The following is a 21,541-nucleotide window of genomic DNA, read 5'->3' as shown; positions in this document are numbered from 1 at the left end:
TATCGCAGCACTATTTACAATAGCCAAGAAATGGAAGCAACCTAAGTGCCCATCAGTAGATGAATGGATAAAGATGTGGTACATATACACAATGGAGTATTATTCAGCCATAAGAAGAAAACCAATCCTACCATTTGCAACAACATGGATGGGAGCTAGAGGGTATTATGCTCAGTGAAATAAGCCAGGTGGAGAAAGACAAGTACCAAATGATTTCACTCATCTGTGGAGTATAAGAACAAAGGAAAAACTGAAGGAACAAAACAGCAGCAGAATCACAGAACCCAAGAATGGGCTAACAGGTACCAAAGGGAAAGGGACTGGGGAGGATGGGTGGGAAGGGAGGGAGAAGCGGGGGGAAGAAGAAAGGGGGCCTTATGATTAGCATGTATAACATTGGGGGGGGCACGGGGAGGGCTGTGCAACACAGAGAAGAGAAGTAGTGATTTTACAGCATCTCACTACGCTGATGGACAGTGACTAATGGGGTATGTCGGGGGGGACTTGGTGAAGGGCAGAGTCTAGTAAACATAATGTTCCTCATGTAATTGTAGATTAATGATACCAAATTAAAAATGTTTTTAAATCTATTTGTTCCAAGGTTATTAAGTGCCATGTTTCATGACTATTTTTACCAAAAATTACTAGATTTCTATTGTAGACTATTTTCTCCAAGTAATTAAATAACAATAAATCTCTCCTTCTCTCTCTTTTATATACACATACCCACATGATATGTATATATAGTTTTAAGTGCTCTAATACATTATTCCTTTCAAGTACTCAATATAATTTTTTATCAATTTAATGATTACATAAAATTCAAGTAGTTATTCTTTAATTATTTTGTTGTTTAAACTTTCAACAAAGAAGGCTAAGATTTTTATTTGGAAAACAAGGAAATAAGGTCATGTTTATATAACAAACTGAAAGAGCACTCTTGAATATAAGTAAGTCAAGTACAGTTTGTCTCAACTACCAGTTTTACAGATTGATAACTGACTAATTAAACTGCCCACTATTTAGAAACTTCCAATTCTTGGTAGAGCATGTTGATTGAGTTGCTTTTCTAGTAAGTTTTGGGGAAACACATTTTCTTATTGGCCTTCCCCTAAATCACTGGCATGGTATTGTTCAGTTGCAACATGGAATTTTAGTTTTTTCACTATTCCTATTCCCACATGTTGAAGCCATTAAAATTTGCTAGTTAAGAAATTTTCAAGTTAATTGTGTTAAAAATCATGACTCTCTCTCTTCTCAACTGACTCAAATAATGAGAGTATAGTTATGGAGCAGACTAATTTTTAAATTTGGTGGTACACTGTATAAATACACAACTATGATTTGTATTTTTTTTTTAAATGGGCAAGACTCATTCTAGGGACCATACTAGGTTCCAGAAAATTAAGTGAACATTCTAAGCCCCTTCTCAAAATGTTAAATATAGTAAATAGTTGGCTCTCACTTCTGAAAAACAAAGATGCTCAAATTCCCCAACAATGTAAGTTGGTTTTATAGTTGACTGAAAAAAAAATTATGATGGTAGTTTAAATTACTGATATTGAAAAAGCAAGTCTACGGAAAAGTTCTAGATTCTTTTTTTTCTGAACAGTGTAGAATTGATTTGTTTCTACTTTCTTTAAATATTTGATAAATAGCTGCAGTATGCTCTTTTGTACCAGAAACAGTAAATATTGTATGATACATCCAAAATATCTGTCTGTAAAGAGGTTAAGTTAAATTCTAAAAGTATATTAACACATTATTTAAATAATTGTCTCAGTATTAAAATCAAATACAGGTCATGTAATTGCATTAAGCAAATTAGTAGCTACTGTTTTTGGAGAGTTGAAGAATACTGGACAATTGCAAAACAGCTGAATAGATCAGGACATTGGGTTTTTCTGATGAGGTGGGCATCAAGTTGTCATTACCTTGGCATGCTTACTTTTAATTAAATTATTTTTGAATTTTCAAAATGGTTAGCTAAATTGTGTTTTAGTTTAAGGCACATTTCAAATGAAATATTTGTTTTTTATGATACTGCACTGTTCATTTTGTATCTGGCATGCTATTCTTTTATTTACTTTATGTAGTTAAAATCTGTCTATAGTTTCTAGTTGGAAAATATCACTTAGCTTTAATAATTAACAATCAAGTAGCTAATGCTTTGTCTTATTTGATCCTCAGGTTGTGAAATGAGCGTTTTACTGCTTTGAAACTGAGGATCTGAGAGATTGAGTAGTTTACTTAAAGTCACACGCTAGTGAGCGACAGAGCGAGATATTAAATACAAGCAATCTAACTCCAGAGATTGTGCCTATGTTTTAATCACTAACAACTTGTTTTCATAATTCCTAAATCCACAAATCTTCCAAAAACAATTTTAAAACAACTTTATTTAGGTATAATTGATATACAATAAACTGCACATATGTAACATGTACCAGTTGATAAACTTTAACACACATATACACCTATAAAACTGTCATGACAATCAAGGTAAGGAATCTACATAGCACCACAAAATGTTTCCTAGGAATCCCCCCCTTTCCTGTTACCATCCTCTACTCCCACTCTCCAGGCTACCATTGATCTGCTTTCTGTTAAAATAGACTAATTTGCATTTTCTATTGCATATAAATTCCATACAAATGAAATCATATATTATGTCTTGCCTGGTTTTCACTCATGGTAAGGATTTTTAGATTCATAAATGTTGCTGCATGTATCAATAGTTTGTTTTACTACTGAATTGCTTTCTGTTTTAAGTATATATAGCACAAATGTTCATCCATGGACTCTAGGGCTGATCATGTGACTTGCACTGGCCAATGGAACATTAGCAATTGTACCACAAACAGATTTGAAAAGCACTTGCACAGTAGGGTTTGCCCTCTTTCTTATGCTTGTGGAATCCAGGTGCCACATAGTGAAGTCCACACTAACCTTTTGGAGACACTGGTCCAGCCCATAGTCAGCACCAAAGACCAGACATGTTTATGAGTAAGGCAAGCGAGATGATCTGATCCAGTTGAGCAGTCTATGGTTGTATAAGTAACTACAGGGCAAGATCACTCCTGCTGAGCTCAACTCAAGTTGTCAGTCCACCAGAATTAGGAGAAAACATAAAGGTTGTTATTTTATCCTCTTAAACTTTGTGATGTTTTTGATATGCAGCAGTTGATAATTGATCTATTATGTAATATAATCTACTCACCTAAAATCTTTTTAGTTGAAAATTGAGAAAAGCTATAAAAACATATAGGAAAATAAATCCTTTTTTTTTCAATGTCCAAAACAAAATTTATTTATGGTACTTATCCAAAAAAAACAAAAAACTGGAGAAACTCCTAAGAGAAAGACAAGGCTATAGTTAAATGCTGTCACCTGAGAACAATTTTCTTATTCTCTCATGGTAAAGAACTAGTCAATGGTTAATCATACCTCTTTACCATATTGTGGTAGCAATAACCCTCCCTTTTACTTTTTTTTAAAATTTTTATTAAGGCATGATTGATATACACTCTTATGAAGGTTTCACATGAAAAAACAATGTGGTTACTATATTTACCCATATTATCAAGTACCCACCCATACCCCAATGTAGTCATTGTCCGTCTCTCTTATATTTTTTTTTTTGAGAGGGCATCACATATTTATTGATCAAATGGTTGTTAACAACAATAAAATTCTGTATAGGGGACTCAATGCTCAATGTACAATCATTAATCCACCCCAAGCCTAATTCTCGTCAGTCTCCAATCTTCTGAAGCATAACGAACAAGGAAAACAAATTCTTATACTTCTAAAATTAAGTTAAAGATATCACAGGAAAACTTTTTAGGAATGCAAGCAATGCTTGTAATATGAAGCTAAAACCTAATCTTGTATTAAAATCAAATTCATCACTATTGTTTTTCATATACTTTTAGTAAAAAGATTTTATTTTAACTTGATACAGATCATAATAAATGCTTTATTTTATTCACTATTTTGCCTTAGCAGCAGTCTATCAACCATTATGTAGTCAATAAGCAGCAAATTTGGAAGATTTTACTATTACCAGTTCTCTTTAACAGAAGAACCCATCATTTCCTAAGTAATGTAAAATAAATCATCCAGAAAGAAAGGCATAAATATAATGTATATGTTAAAATTTTACAATTCAATCCATAGAAAGAAATATGAAAGAATAAGCTTATCTACATGGCTTTATCATCATTAAATCAGACCAACATGACAGGAAATATGTTGTCACTTTTACATTCTCAGCAACATCACATTATCTTACACCTAAATAAATACCTAATACATATGTGTTAAACGAACAACCGAACTGTATCAAATGTGAGGATTTATTATGTTAATTAACAAAACAATCACACATTCCTGACTTAGTTCCTCCCCACATTCATGGCCTGGGCCTAATTTAAACCACTGTCACTGATTGCCAAATCAATTCCAAATACCCTGAGAACTATCTTTTCAAAGCCAAGAGCGATCACACCATTATCTTACTTGAAGGACTCTAATGGCTTCCCATCTTCTACCATGTTGTTTTTTAAGCAACATTTAATAACTTTGGGATATGTATCTGGGAAAGGGGTTTAAAGGTATTAAGTGTGCTTGACTTGGTCAACTGGTACTCAGGTCAATCCTATTCCACATCCTCCTATATACCTTCTTGTACTGCAGATGCTAGAAAGCTACAGCTTGAATTTCCCAGATTCTGCTATAGCTACAGTTCTAAATGAGATTAAGTTTCTACTAATTGGATGTGCTTGAGATTTGTAAGCAGAAGTGAGGCAGAGACCATTTCTTTTGTTGCTGTTTCTGCTGAAAGTACATTCATGGAGATCTGAGTAAAGCACTTAGGGCAGCAGTGGGAACCACACATAGCAGTCCAAGGTTTATCCCTGAGATTTTCCTGGTAGGAGGCAGTTGTATGGCACTACAGTAAGTTCAAGACCCTTCTAAACACTTCGTAAACAGTTATATCCTTGAATTAAATCCCTTTATGCTTAAAATATCTGCAATGGTTTCCATGCCTGCATTGAACCCTGACTAATACAGCAAAGAAATAAACCTAATCTTCAGTTTATCTATATGATAGTCTCTCATGACCAAAAAATACCAACTTAAAATGTATCTTGTTCAGACAATGCTATTCATTTAATGATTTAGGAAAAAGGTTGAGAATATCTTTACCATTGTATAAAAGACCTATTATGAAGTAGACCTTTCCAATTATCCAAAATTATCCTCTATGGACCACACACTTAGCAACGTCTAACTAGATACAGTGCCCTAAACATGAAGATTGCTTCATGACTTTGTGTATCTGAATATAATGGTAAGTCCTGCCCTTTGTCAATGAGGGAAATGCCTGCTAATCCTAAAAATCCATTCACATAAGTTCTTTTGTAATGTTTTACCTAAAATTCCCAAAACATGGTGATACAACCTTTTTCTGTTAATCTTTCAAATTTTGTACCAGAATTTCATTACATTCATATTATATCATATTTTCCATTGCATTTTAATTTACCATTTCATCTCCCTTAATTGTAACTTCCATGTCTAACTGGAATTTATCATTATTTGAATGGACCAGAATCTCAGTGTTTATCAAATGAATTAACACACAGGAAAATAAAAAAGCAGGTATTATTTGTACTTTTCTTAAATTAATTGTACTTTATACTGTCCTGTTATTAGATGAAAATTTAAGTTTACACTAATGAATATGAAAATGTATTAAAAATAATAGCAGTCAGCTAAAAGTAATTTATAAATCTGTTCAAAGGAATTCCTTTCTATTTGTGGTTCCATGTATCTTTTCTGATAAACTGTCACAGCTACTTGAGAAAAATCTTCGTATCTATAAACCAGCAGTAAAATGTAATAAATGTTTTGAAAAATAAGCGTCTTACATTTGTACTGATACATATTCTTTATTAATCATATTTCAATTTTTATGAAACATTTAAGAACTTTTGAAATATGTTTAAATAAATCATGATATTAACCTTTCTTGTGAAATGAGACCTTAATAGAACATAACCAATGATTACTGAAAAAACTGATTTATCAACTAAAATTCAGTAACTAAAAGAGTGAATTTAGAAATATAGTATATTATCAGCCACAGAAATAATGCGTAAACATATGAAAAAATTGTTCTCTTGTATTGGGGTATTTCTTGAAGTTCTGTTTTCAGTGATCTTACCCTGAAAAATGAAGATGCCAGTATTTTTATATAACAAATGCTGTGATAAAACAAAAGTAAACTGATACTCATCAGCAACTGTTAGGTATACTTTTTTCCATTTTTCCATTAGATTGCCCTTTATTGTACAGATAGGTATCTAAATATCTCCCAGTATATGTCTTTCTTATTATGAAAGAAGTTTCTCTCATATATATTTACATAAAATACACACATACATACACAAGCACACACAATTATGAATAAGTCTATTAATGTCATAGATTAAATCAATAGGAGAAAGGGACGTGAAAAATTACATGATAATCAAAAAGAAGCTAAAAAAGCATTCAATTAAAATTTAATCTCTATCACTAACAACTAACTCATAGGGAATAAAACCTTATTTTACATCAACATCCTACATTATGCTTAACTGTAAAACCCTGGAAGAAGTGATTGAAATTATTACTAAGAAGAAGATACTTGCTATCAGAAATATCACTGAACACCATTCTGTTAATTCTTACTGATACAGTAAAGTAGGAAAAACAAAAACAAAACCTTCATCTTCATCTTGAAAATCACTGCCAAATTATTATATATGGAATGGAAGTCTGCTGGACCTCCCAGTCATGCTAGTTTTAGTAAAAAGAAATCCACTGCTCAAAGCCCTTTATTCTCCCACTTTGCTCTTTTTACAAAAAAAGAAAAACTTGAAAACCTCTGCTTCAGGCCAAAGACCAAACAGCACTCCTAGGAAAATCAAACAACCTAGCTCGTTTTGGATTAGTGTGGGGTTGATGGAAATAATACATAGAATCAGTCTGGTGCAATACTCTATTGCTTTTTTCTGTTTGTAGACTCTCCCTCGTACAGCCTATCTCTCAGGTAACCAGCACGGTCTGTGGAGAGCCATGCGTTCCAGAGTAGAGGGATTCCCCTCTGTTTCTGCAAAGGCAATGCGGTATCAACTGGCCCATTAACATTTTTTAGGAATTTACTAGAGATCAGACATTGAGACTGCTGCTGGGAATACAATGATGATATTCTCATCCAGAAGACAATGAAGTAACCAAGGCAATTTCAGTAAACATAATATGTGCTCTTTTAGAGAAACAGCATCACACTATGGAATAAAACAGGCACAAAATCCAGACTTGGGAATCTGCAAAAAAACCTATAAAAGAAATGACAAGACTTTAAGGATGAACAGGAGTTAGCCATGGACAGAGAATCGTAAGTATGTTCTGAGCAGAGATCAGCTTATACAAATTGAAGGAGAGAAAATAATTCATAAAAAAACTGGAAAGTCAGGGTTCCTAAATTATAATACATAAAGAGAGAGAAAAGTGAGTTACATGAAATTATGGTGATGAGAAGTTGAACAGAGATCTTACAAGACCCTTCAGGGAAGGCTACCGGAGAGTTTCAACATCGTTTTGAAGTCAGTGAAAAGTATAGTGAACACTGGCTGTTTATCTACCTACCATTCATTCCTCGGTCTACTCCTTCCTAACACTACTCAGATGTTCAGTAAATGCTCAAATCTTCCTCAAGTTACACATATACTCTGGGAAATATTTAAGCCAAATTGAGTTTCAGCGATAACCCAGGCCAACCAGGATAATTCCCCTCACTTTTTGCTATTTTAATTCAGGTAATCTAAGCCTAAAATCAGTCAAATAAACACTTCTCCCTATGTGAAGGTTAACTTATTTGGGATCTCAAATTACATATGCAAAATTACATCACAGCAGCACTTTGATTAGGATGGATTAATCAGGAGGTGTGTATAAAAGTTGTTCAGCCACACCCTCATTTTTCTCTAAACCACACTTTCAGAAACAATATCTCTACTGCCAACTGGATCAGGGTAAGAATTTCCCAAATCATCAAGTCCTGGTTCTTTTAATAATTCTCCCCTCAATTTGCTGCTATAAAGCAGCAAAAGCTCAGGCTGCACCTCTAACCTTTTCACTGAAAATCTCCTCAGTTAAATATCCAAGTTAATAACTAACACACCACACAAAAGACACTTCTGTTAAGCTTTTTGACACTTTACAGCAAGGAACTACTTCCTCCAGTTTCCCAAAACATGTTCCTATCTCCCTTCTGAGCTCTCACTGGCAGCAGTCTCCAAGCCTGGAGTCCTACAAACTGCTCATTCAATGCAATTTAGGCCTTTCTATCATGTTCCTCAAAATTCTTCCAAGCTCTACCCACTGCCAAGTTCCAAAGCAATTTCCACATTTTTAGGTATTTGTTACAGCAGCACCCCAGTTCCAGGTACCGAAAACTGTTATTAGTTTTTTACTGCAGTACAACAAATTACCACAAAATTAATGACTTACTTAGGACACACCCACCTATGTTCTCTGTTTCTATAGGTCAGAAGTCCAGGCACTGTATGCTGGGTTTTCTACTCAGGGTCTCACAAGCCTTTAGTATAGTATCAGCCAGGCTGTACTCCTGTGTCCCTTTCTGGAGGCTCTGGGAAGAATCCCCCCTCAAGCTCTTGCAGGTTGCTAGTGGAATTCGGGCTCTTGTGGTTGTAGGAATGAATCTCCCTTACAATGAATCTCTCTCACACTCTGAACCTTTTGCCAGAAAGAATCCTCTCTTTTAAAGACTCACTTGATTAAGTCAGCTTTACTGAAGATAATCTCCCTAACTTAAAGTCAACCAACTGGGATCTCAATTATATCTACAAAATGCCTTCACCTATATTAGGGTTTGTATGAATAACCAGAAGTTAGTGTGTGAGCAGGAATCTTAGGAACCACCTTAGAATTCTGCCTACCACATGTCTACGTTGAGGAGTGGAGGTGTTGGGCCATGAAGTAAGTGAATAGTGGGAAAAAGTTTTCCAAAGTGATTGTAACACATAAAACTCCCTCCAGCAAGTTATGAAAAGTTCCAATGTGTTACATCCAAGTCAACATTTTAGCCATTCTGATGAATGTATGGTGGTATCTGGTTGTGGTTTAATTCGCATTTTCTTAATGACTGACTTCTGTCTTCTTTTAAAATAAGTCAGTATATATAAAAAAAAATGCAGAAAAAGACTGAAACATGCTCTCATTTTTTGTGTGTGTTTTTTTTTGTAAATGCCAATATTTATCACTGTTATGAAGGCTGTGGTAAAAAAGTATGTTGTAACAAAGTTTGAAACAATCATTTAAAATATCTTAACAATTTTATAATCATTGTAAATTCAAGTGTTTTTCTTCTTCTAAATTTTTACTTGATATGATAGTGAAGGCCGTATGTTTATAAACAGGCATTCATGAGTACAGTATATCTTACACACAAAATACTCAGAGTCTTCCACTATTCTTCTGTAAATGTAACTATTGTCTATCTACTGCTATCAATTGTAGGGTTGGAAGACACTTTGAAACAGATGACTGTTTTGAAAAAAAAGAAAATGCATCTTTCATTCAGACAGACCGCTGACAGTGAATGCTGGTTTTTAAGAATCCAAAGGATTTGCTAATCCTTGTGTCCCATAATTTTTGCAGGCAGTCTGTGCTCTACATTGCTCTCTGGCCATATTAATCTTTCATTCCAATGCATTTTCTTAGTTCAGCTGCAGTTTTTTCCAGTTGTTCAATGTTCCATTGCCATTGTCTTCTGTTTGTTCACCTGCAGTTTGTTGACTGCAGTTTGTTCACCTGACAGTGCAAACGCTTAAGAATTACACCATATCTCTTATGTTGTACCTCTATTTCTTTTCTTAATTTTTCATGGGTATTTTTTTCTTAAGGAAACAAATTTTTTCAATGATAGATTCTTTTACAGTTATAATTTGAGCCTTTAGCTTTGTAATGTCTTCCTGTACTTGTTTCATCTGGTTTCCTTCTGGATTTTGGGAATCTTGTGTAAGTTCCTCTTTCATTGTCATTAGTTTTTTAACAAGATTTCATTTTTCATGGAGTTCAGTCATGAATGACCATTTACTTTCTATCTTCCTCAAACTATCTTTATGTACTTTCATTTTTGCATAATATTCATTATATCTTAGCATGTGTTCCTCAAAGTCTTCTTGGGCTGCTTCTATGTCAAATTTAAGCTTTACATTTTCTGTATGTAAAGATTTGATTTGCGTTTCCAGGTTTCCACACTGAAGCTTGGTATTTTCTATGGCAGCATCTTGTTGATAAATTTGCCTTGCTCTTTCTTTAGTTTCTGCAGAAACAGATGTTATTGGTTTTTCAAGCTCATGAAGTTCATTCTGCAAATCAAACAGAACTTTTTTGTTTTTTTTTTTTTAATTCTGATGTTTGTGATTGTTGTTGCTGTGCAACTTGCTCTACAGCATCCGTTAATAAAGATGTGTCTTGTTTAGCCAGAGCTTCTCCAGGAACACTATGACTCTTCCTTTCTTTGTTGACTGACATTCTTCTGTGCTTCTTTTCCCCTTTTTGGTTTACCTTTACTCCCTCCTGGCTCCGGCCACAGGGTCCTTCGGTGGCTCTGGTTCGTGTTCTTCCCTGATGGGGCGCTGAGCGCGGGCTCGGCAGGCCGCACTGACCGGGAACTGCTGAGGCGGTGGCGGGTGGCGGCCTCGCCTCCCATGTGTTTTTAACATAAACTTCTAAAATGGCATTTGTCTATGTTGTATTATTGTTTATTATATATCTGGGTTTCTGCTTTAATGTAAACTATACAAGCACTGTATTTATCTTTGTTATCCCAATAACTACCATAATCCCTAGTGTACAGAAGGTACCCAATGTTTGGTGAACTGAACTTAATTCACCTTCTGAAATATAACTTTTTTTCATTTCCAAATCTGAAGCACTACTCCCACTTTATATTCCTTCTGGGCTGACCAATGGTATAGGAGTCGGTCCTTTCAGCAAAGTCATAATTTGTCAGAGCCAGTATTGCATTAATACATACAGAGGGGGAATATATGCCCTAACTACCATTAATCTACTTAGCTTTCTTTACCTAAACAAAAAATAGTGTTTTCATTCATACATTCTTTCGTCTTTATTGTTTTTCACAAGCCTTAGCTCATTGTGCTCATTAATAGTGCTAAATTACTCTTAAGTTCACTTTTGATTGTGGATCCCCTCCTTCCATATAATCTTTTTATACCTGAGAACACAATAAGGCCTTATGCAACTAGACCCGTCTCTTCGAATGTCTCTCCCAATTTCTTTGTCAGAATTTCTTAGTCATTATGGATAATTTTATTCTAGGAAGTTATTAAACCCTTCCTGACCATCTTTCCTTTACAGTTTCAAGGTCATAAAATCCTATTTTTCCTCTGAACACTGTGAACTTTTTCTTTTTCTCTTAAAATTTTGTCTCAGTACATTGTTCTCTATACTTAGAATTCCCAAGGTGATTCATCACCTCTTTATCACCCAGCAATGTTCCTTGTGGATACAAATTAGATCCAGAGTAGCAGATCCTTCTGTCTGCCTTGCTAGCTGGACTGGATATCATTCTATTCCCATGTTCTAGGCCTGAATTTCATTTCACTGCATCGCTCTCATTTCTAATGCTAGTATACTTTTCATTAAGCTGCTTTCAAAGAAAAATATTTTGCCAATATGATGCAATTACCATAAAAGCTATAATTCTAGGTTTCTAATTTGTTCCAGCATTGTGATTAATTTTTTTCTTGTTAAATATGTGCAGTGAATTAATTCAAAATCTTTGGAAGACCTATACAGATTTTTAGGGCTGGTATCTAGCCAAATACTCTTTTACAGCTATGCTCTATGCATGGGTATACTAAGCAAATTATAAGCCTCATAAATATGTAAAACACAATACTTAGGTAATATTATAATAAAAGTATAATGGGATAAATTAGCGTTTGTTTTCACATTAATTTTTATGCCACTAAGAAAATCTGATGCTAGGGCAAGAGTTGGTTAGTTCCTGAAGTGCCTTTTAGGCACCAACTCTCCCACTGCTGTGCTGGTATCTGATTGGATTATTCCATTTGTCAAATAGTTTTTTTCTTAAGAGGACTCTGAACATTGATGCTCCATTGATCATTCTTAGGATGAAATTTTGATTATTAGTATATTCCATATAATATTGTATTTTCCTATTAGTTTAGAATGTATGCATGTTTATTTTATTTTCTAAACCAAGAGATGTTTCTCTTCCATCAAATGAAATATCTGTAAATCAGTGTTATGAATAAACTGTAAATCAGAGTGTTAGAATAAAGGGAAAACATATCTTTAAAAGAAATATATTAATTTCAATATAAAGACTCATATTTTATGTATCAGGGAAGCCCAGAGACATAATTTAGTCTTCAGTCTTAAAATGCTTCACATATTGTTATTATGCAAAAATTTAACATGGTTTAGAATACTGGTCATGCTTACTCAAAGTGATGAAAAAAGATAGTTGTAGTTACTTATAAACCCATAATTTCCTCCCAGTTAAACTTCCTTTAAAGGGAAAAACACAATACAGCTAAATGGAAAATATTCTGATAAGGCAACTACCAGAAAGAATTTTACCTGTCGAATTCTCAATTTCTACCAAAGCCAAAGCACACTCCTTAACATGTATAAACTCAACAGCACATAAGGATGAAGTTCACCAATATCAAGCAAGAGGAACAAAGAGGATCTATATTAGTTTCTTAGGGTTATCTTAACAAATTACCACAATCTAGGTGGCTTAAAACCACAGTAATGTATTCTTGCACAGGTCTAGAAGCTAGCTACGAGAACTTAAATTGTCAGCAGCACAATGCTCACTATGAAGGCTCTAGAGGAGAAGGGATTCCATGCCTGTTTCCTAGCTTGTGGTATCACCAGCATCCTTGGCATTCCCAGGCTTGTGGTCGCATCACTCTAGTCTCTACCTCTGCGGTCACATGGCATTCTCCCTGTGTGTCTATAGCTCTTCCCTTCTTATAAGGCCACAGGTCAGATTAGAGCCCACCTTAATAACCTTAAATTAACTTGATTACATTTCCAAAGGTCCTATTTCCAAACAAAGTTACATTCACCAGTACTGGGGGTTAGGACTTCAACATATCTTTCGAGGACAGAATTAAATCTGTAACAGGGGATGTGGCTTAATGCCACAGAGGCCACACCTCTGAGGTTCTCTACTATGATACACTGCTATGATACCAACTCCCTTCAGGGTCAGGGGATATAGATGCTATAGCTACTAGCAGTGACAAATAGTTTTTATGGTAAAAGCTGTATGAGAGGTGAGTCCCTAATGGGAGCTGACCTGGCAAATGGCATAATAAGTCACATGCTATATAAGGAGGACATTAAAAATGTTGGCTTTTTCTTCAACTTCCAAAGTATGCTTACTTTTTCTTCTGTTCAGTGACTCTTTTCATCAATTCCCATCTTGTATCCTGCTTGGTTTTAGCCTAGTTCTCTATTAGGAACTGAACTGTGCCCACCACCCACCATTATTCATATGTTGAAGTCCTAACTCCAGTACCTTAGAATGTAACTGTATTTGGACATAGTACCTTTAAAGAGGTAATTTAGGTAAAATAAGGTCATATAGGTAGGCTGTAACCCAATGACTGATGTCCTTACAAGAAGAGAAAATTAGAACACAGACACACACAGAAGGAAGACTGTGTGAAGAGAGAAGAAAAGACAGCATCTGTAAGCCAGGAAAAGGGGTCTCAGAAGAAGCCAACCTAAGTGACATCCTAATCTCAGACTTCTGGCCTCCAGACCTGTGAGGAAATAAATGTCTGTTGTTTAAGTCACCTGGTCTGTATTAATTGTTAATAGTGGCTCTAGCAAACCAATACATTCCCCTATCCATGAGTATACAAACTCTTTAAGGTGGACTGTCTCACTCCTTAAGAAGGATGTGCACATATAGTCTCAAAATGTGTAATTGTAAATTGAAGGTTGGAGAGGGTTATCTAGCATTAACTTCAAGCTCAAAATTCTCCACAATTTAAGGAGATTTGATATAGTCAATATCATTGGCTATAATCATTTCCTTTTTCAATTGGTTGTTTCTATAGAGACTACCTAAGTAAAGTTTTTGGTTAAGTTAATGCAGATATTTCAACTTTTGCAATTATTAATTTAAGTAAATCCAGTACCTTTAAAAATAAGTACTATATGGTGATTTTCTATGTATACCATTCTAAGCACTTTATATATATTACTGTGATATAATGAGTCATAAGAAATACATATTTGGTTATATGAATGAGAAATACTAATACGGATTTCCCAGGTATACCTGGTCTTTATCCACAGTTCCTGAAAACACTATAGAGCCATAAAAGTGAAATTGGTGTCTTGTCATGTTAATGAGAGACTTTAAGACCCCACTCAAGGGTAGGAGGCTAGAGGTTAAATCAGCCAATAGCGAATAATAATTTAGTCAATCATGACTATGCAATGAAGCCCTCACAAAAACCCCTGAGAAGAGCTTATCACTGTCTGCTCTCTTGGATCCTGCTTTCCAGTCAGGGGGAGCTTCTTCGTGTGGGGAACCAGAATGCCTCCATGTGTCACCAAGCCAGGCCCCAAGCACAGGAACAGAGGCTCCTTTATTTGGGATCTTGCTCTATGTATCTCTTCATCTGGATGTTAACTTGTATCCTTTACAGTATCCTTTATTAAACTGGTAAACGTGTTTTCCTGAGTTCTGTGAGCCACACTAGCAAATTAATCAAACCTAAGCAGGAGGTCGTTGGAACCTCTAATCTTAGCAGGTATGTCGGAAGCACAGGTTACCTGGGGTTTGTGACCAGTGTCTGGGGTGGGGGTGGAGGGCAGTCTCATAGGATAGACCCCTTAACCTAGGGAATCTGGTGCTGTCTCCAGGCAGACAGTATCAGAATTGAGTTGAGTTCTCCGACACCCTGCTGGTGTTAGAGAATTGCTTGTTATGTGTGTGGGAAGATCCCCTGTCCCCAACACATGTTGGAATCAGGTCTAGGAACCAGAGAAGAGTTAAGCACACTCTCACAATTACTTATACATATTAACTTTATAACATGCATCTTGGGGTTTTTATGAGATAATAACGATCCATTTTACAGATAACAAAACTGACATAGTAAGTGACTGGGTTATAAAATAAGATTCAACACAGCAAGTTTGGCTCTAGAATCTGAGCTCTTATTAACCACTATGGTATACTGCTTCTCAATAGAGAAAAAAAATCACATCTTAAGTAACCAAATATAGTAAGAAGTGAATTTGACAATTAGTACAAGGTTACTCACCAAGGAGTATATTCATAAGTTAATGCTATCCCCCAACTCAAAATCATTCTATGGAAATTGAGATACATATTTATTTAGTATGAACAAATGACATTTTTTATCAGGTATCTAGGATCCTAATCTTGTCTTAAATTTGATCAAGATCTTAATGTCAAGGCCCAAGTCTGTCTGTCTTACAAATGTATGTTCAGCAGCTAGCATTAAGCTGGCACTTTATAAGTATTCTATAATTATCTACAAATGGGGATAAAAGGAAGTTATTTTGACATGTGAGAGAAAAGAAATGGTAAAGACTACACGAATTGCATAGGAAAATTTTTGGCAAATTAGGAAACCAATATACAAAGCAGTGAAATAATCTGCCCAATTTCATACAGTGAAACCAAGACCTGAGAATCCAATTACTATATTTTTTCTTAAACACATGAAAGTGAAATCCTATAGAAATATCCATATTATATGGTTGCCCGACAATGTGAATATACTTAACACTACTGGACTGTACACTTAAAAATGGTTAAGATAGTAAATTTTATATGTCTTAGCAGTTTAAAAAAATTAAAGCTAGAAAAAAATCAATATTATGAAAAAATAAAATTTTAATCACTACATGTAATTTCTATTTATATAAATTTCTATTAAAATAAGAAAATCTAACCCTTTGGAAAGGAGACAATATTACAATAAAAACTTAAGTTTACATTACTTAACAATTGTTTGGAATGCAACCAGCTATTTATAAACTTTTTGCCATTTTTCCTCCCTTTCCTAGCTTCAGAAAAATGCAAACAACAGAAAAATGAAATGAAATAATTTAACTATTAAGTTAGACCAAATCCATTGTGGAATGAGGGGAAAACTAAGTAGACCATTGCTATTGTACTTGAGTGTCAACAATAAAAATAAGCAATGTGGTAGGAATTACAAGTATTTACAAATATTCCATCTCTTCATATTTTTGGTTAGATGAGTGTAGTAGTGTGGCCCACGAAATGACAGTGGAAGAGATATGTATCACTTGCAGGCAGAAGCTATAAGAGCCAATGTGTGCTTCACCATATTCTGTTTTTGTCTCTCCTATAGTAACTGGCAATATTGTCAAGACTGGCTGTTTCTCAGCCAGGATTCTGGACTAAAAGGAATAATGAAGAGGAACAGAGTTCCAGCAAACCCACAAAGGACATACGGTGTAAGCAAAAATAAACTGTATTAAGTCATTAAGATTTTGAGAATATTTGTTACCATGGCATAACCCAGTCTATCCTGAAGGACAGATATAAAAACTGAATGTAAAGCAGTTGTATAAAGATATGTATAGACTCCTACAAATGAGGGAAATGGAAAGATGGGCAGAGAATGACAGGATTTTGTCCTTTCCCCTCCCTGGGGCAGCTGTTCCAACAAAAGGCTTCCATCAGGGTACAAATTACAGGTCACTATGGAAAGTCCTGAATGGCACAGAGTTCAGGGGACAGAACAAGTCTGGCTGCCATGCTCAAGTTCCCAAAGCTGGGGGAAAGCTTTCCCTGTGTCTTCCCCTCTGCACCTGCAATCAGGTGCTGAGGAAAAACTAGGTTCTTCCCAAATGCCACCTCTCTCCTTCCTGCCTTTTGAGAAAACCTGAGCTTAAGTCTTGAAAGAAAAAACAAGGTTCATCCATGAAGCACCAGGCCTATTCCTTGGCATTTTAAGTCCAATAGCTGCCATACAAGTTTGTAGCCATTCTAGAGGATTTCATCCTAAGGATATATTCAAGGACCATGTACTCATGCTACAGTTCCTTGTTTACTGTTGCCCTAATTAAGACCAAGGTGAAGCTGAACTTTGAACGGGAACAACTAGTTTCTGCTGGTCAGCTGGGTAAACTATATTATAGAACTCAGAACTGGGAACTCCATCACTTCACTCATTTGTAACTCCTAGGGCCACTGCCTACAACGGTGCTCATTATGCCGTGAATAACAGCAGCCAACCAAGGTGAGGAGTGGGACTCTGTGTGGCTGCACTCAGCAAGAAGGGTTATTCTGACACTTCACACAAAGGTGCCTTCTGTTTCTCAAGATACGTGCCTACAGGCACTTTACAGACCAGCTTATAGCTCCTTACCCATATTTACCAGGATTTCTTGGAGATCATCCTTAGAGATACTGTAGAGGAGACTTCATACCTGACAGTAGTGGGACTCTGACCACCCTGGGACCACCTATAGACCCTTTCATTATGAAGACTTACCACAATAACCTGTAGTGTGTATTTGTGATCTTGAACCACAAACTGCCACATTCCCAGTGAAGAATACGGACATGTAACTGGCAAAGGAGGTATCAGAGGTACTCTTCTGCTGGAATTCTATATTCTGGCAGAATCCCTCCAGCGGGTGGAGGTGCAAGAGAACTTCTATAGTAGTACACGGACCAAGTGATATCATTTTCACCTGCTAGAGTCCAGAGTTTCCTAACTTTGACACTATTGATATTTTGGACCAAATAATTATTTTTAATGGGGTGATGTCTTATGCACTGTAACATATTTGGCAGTATCCCTGGCCTTTACCCACTAGATGCCAATAGCACTGCTCTCCAACCCCTTCCAAATGTGACAATAAAAAATGCCACCAGATATTATCAAATGCTCCCTGGGAGTTAAACCCGCACCAAGTTGACAACTACTGTGTTAGATCTACACTTCCCACATGGGATAACAAGAGGATGTGTACTGGATCTAAGAGGCCCATCTCTCTCTCCATCTACTCCATGGCATTTAAGGCTGATGTAGGGCTCCCCCTGAGATCCCACTGGTGAGAAGATGAAAGAACTCTCCCCAAGTTGAGAGACTGGCTCTATTCACAGCAGGTAGAAAAGAAAAGAACCTTGACTTTTTGCTTGCTTTTCCTCCTTTATCTCACTCCTCCCACCTAACATTAATTCCTCATTCACTTCTGTCCATGTTCTAGAGGAAGTAGAACTGTGATCTCAAGCTACTTAGATGATTCATCTTCCCAGACAGATGGAGCCAAATAGTCAACTTTGTTTCTGAAACTCTGCCAGCTGTGGTCTCTGTCTATACAATGTAGACATGCCCTAGTGTTGGCTCAAAAAGCTTCAACTGCTCATTATTCCCAGCAGCCTCATTAGCTTGCCTACTTTGCAGGGCCTCTGTGGGCAGAAACCCATGTTCATAAACAGACTGACCTGTTTATATACCTGAACAGATTGATACTTATTAAAGCAGGAATATGGCCTGATCCTTGGACATGGACTGACCCAAATTTCTTAGTTTTGACACATATAAATACATATTCATATACAAAAATGTTTATGACTATATACATACACACACCCACACATATATACATCAAAATATGTCTCATAAGCAATAGGAGGGGGACTATATTCCTCACTTACATTTCATGTAAAAGTGAGTTCCCTATAAATCAAAGATTAAAGCATAAAATTACAACTTTAAGTGTACTATAATATGGGAGAAAGTTTAACAAAATTGGGGTAAAAAGGCCTTCCAATCAAAGTACAAACCTAAGTCATATAAGAGATATCTGTGACCAAGTTGTTCCACTATGACAAATTTCTTATAACTATACTTGTATTAGTGGACAAAAACATACATGTAACACAGTATCACAACAAAGCAAAAAAAACAGCACACTGAAAATGACATATATGTCCACTGAAGGAAGACCAACTAAATAAATTATGGTACTTTCATATAATGGAATATTATGCAGTTATGAAAATGACCAAAGAAGAATTAAATGAATTAATATGAAACAATGTATCAGATATATTGTTAAGTGAGCATAAGTTATATAAAAAATGTGTAATGCCTTCTTTTTATGCAAAAAAATGGAGTAATATATAGATTTTTGCTATGTATACAGACTAAGTATTTCTACAACACAAAATAAATTTATGTAGTTGTCTCTGGAAAAGAAGATGGGTCTGAAAAGGAGGGAAACTTGCTTTTTACTATATATCCTTTGATGTTTTTGAGTTATTTTTTTGACTGTACATAAAGCTCATCACAAAAAAAAAATCAAAGAATAAAATTCAAAGAAAATGTTCCAGAATAAAATAGCAAACATACTACGTATATAATAACAGAGAATACTTACCTTTCTCTGCAAAATTTAAGTGAATGTAGTATGGCAGGTCTCTTTTGACGTAAATTCCATAGATGTAAGGTATCATCAGCCAAGGCACTCACAAGAGCTCCCTTAAAAATGAAGTGTAATTTAGTTTCTGTAGAAAGCATTTTACAATGTTAAAGCTTCCAAACAGCTGCCAAAAGAGCCTCCTTCCCAAATTTCAAAACCTTCTGCCAACAGATTTAGTTTTGAGAACTTTTTGGCTCACCTAAATTCTAGAGATGTAAAAGAATATATTATATGTATACGTATGTGTAAAAGATGTTTTAACTTCAATATTTAAACTATAATTTAATCTCTTACAAAGTAAGAGTATACTAGAACCTAGCTGGATATTATGGTTGATGATTAGCTATGTAAATTAGATGGCAAACTGTAAGTTACAGGGTCAATATTGTACATACTTCCTTGCCTAAAAGAGAAAAATATTATATGAAGTAACCTTCCCATTTCATTTGGCTTAAGACAAATACTTATGAATGTACTATGTGTAGATCATAATTCTACTACTAGAATATGTAAACTATAGAATTTAGCACATTGTAGTGTCCAAAGGGCTGAACAATTTGACTAATTTAGAAAGTTAAAACATCTGATGTTATGAAATACTATTAAGTATGAAGAAGAAAATCTCTGGCAGTATTTGAGAGTCACACAGGGGCCTTAGTCTCTAGGGCCCAGATCTAACAAACTAGAATTTTTACAGCAAGGACCCCCAGAGGTGATTCCAATGTAAGAAAAGGATTAAGAACCTCTAGACTAAGGCTGATTTATAAAACAAAAGATGCAATGTGAAGAATCCGTATTAATTTCAAAAAAGATTTGCAATTCTAATCCTTTAGGTTATTAGAATCTTAAAACTTTTCTTCTGAAACAAAAGTTTCTCATTTATCCAAGACAAGTAAAATAGTTCTGAAGACAAAATTTACATTAATGATTCCTCCAAGTCCTTTCCACCTTTGAAATTCCATGATGGCTACTTTCTTATTTAACTCCTGTTGTTACAACATGACTATTGGAAAGCAGTACACAAAGTCCACATAATCTTCCTTTCCCTCTTATCTGTATCACTTTGAAGCAGAGAAACTCAAAAGAATCAGAGTATCAAATATTTGTACTCTTCATTCTTCTTTCCACAATAGTTGCAGAGCATGTCATCTTCTTTCTTAAGATGTTTGCCTCATCTTAAATCTCAAGGAAGAAAAGAAGCTGCAGAGCCAAGACGGCAGTGACAGCCGACCTTTACCTGCTGGTGGCTCCTTACCTGTATACGGTTTTCCAAAAATAAAATCAAATACCTACTCCAATTGTCAAGATTTCCACAGCTGTCCCCATTTAAACAGTCATATCATGCTAAGCATTTTTTAAAACAGCAAACGTCATTTGTAAGCACTTATATGTAACGCTTGAGCATACAACAGTCATGTCAAAGAACTCTATGATGGATCCTATTGATCTTGTGATATGAAAGACACAATAATCTACTTAAAATTTCTAAAATTTAGGTGTGTAGATAAGCAATTTGCAATGTTATTTACATTGGCTTGTGTAATCCCTTGAAAAATAATCTTAAACATAAGTACAAAGATGGAGAATAGACTAAGGGTTGCCAGGGACTGAGAGCAGGACAGAGAGCAGTTATAAGTGGGAAGCCTAAGGGAATTCCTTTACTGTGATGGAACTGATATATACCTTGGCTGTGATAGTCACTGGACAAATCTATGCATACAGATACAATGAGTGCATGTAGAAAGTGATGGTGAAACTGAAATAAGGTCTATAGTTTAATAATAATATTGCACTAATGTCATTCTCCTGGTTTGATATAGTACTACTGATATATAAAATGTTACTATTGGAGCAAGGTAGGGGTACTGTATACAGGAACTATTTTGAAACTGCTAGCTTATAAAATTTTTTAAAAACTAAATCATCTTGGGTCCTCATA

The 21,541-nt window shown here is 35.3% G+C and overlaps 1 protein-coding gene and 1 pseudogene across 6 annotated transcripts in view; both read right to left on the bottom strand.

The window, feature by feature from the left end:
- STXBP5 (syntaxin binding protein 5) overlaps window positions 1-21,541 on the bottom strand; it is a 168,306-nt gene that overhangs the window by 118,560 nt on the left and 28,205 nt on the right. For all 6 annotated transcript variants that reach the window (XM_017650285.3, XM_037022011.2, XM_017650300.3 and 3 more), the window contains exon 4: window positions 19,561-19,661. In XM_017650285.3, the coding sequence (XP_017505774.1) occupies window positions 19,561-19,661 (101 nt within the window). The remainder of the gene's footprint in view (window positions 1-19,560; window positions 19,662-21,541) is intronic.
- Window positions 410-19,554, bottom strand: LOC140845502 (coiled-coil domain-containing protein 122 pseudogene; annotated as a pseudogene).

The sequence above is a fragment of the Manis javanica genome, chromosome 13 (genome assembly GCF_040802235.1).
Source record: "Manis javanica isolate MJ-LG chromosome 13, MJ_LKY, whole genome shotgun sequence".
Lineage (NCBI taxonomy): Eukaryota > Metazoa > Chordata > Mammalia > Pholidota > Manidae > Manis > Manis javanica.
This window is presented reverse-complemented; position numbering and strand designations above follow the sequence as displayed.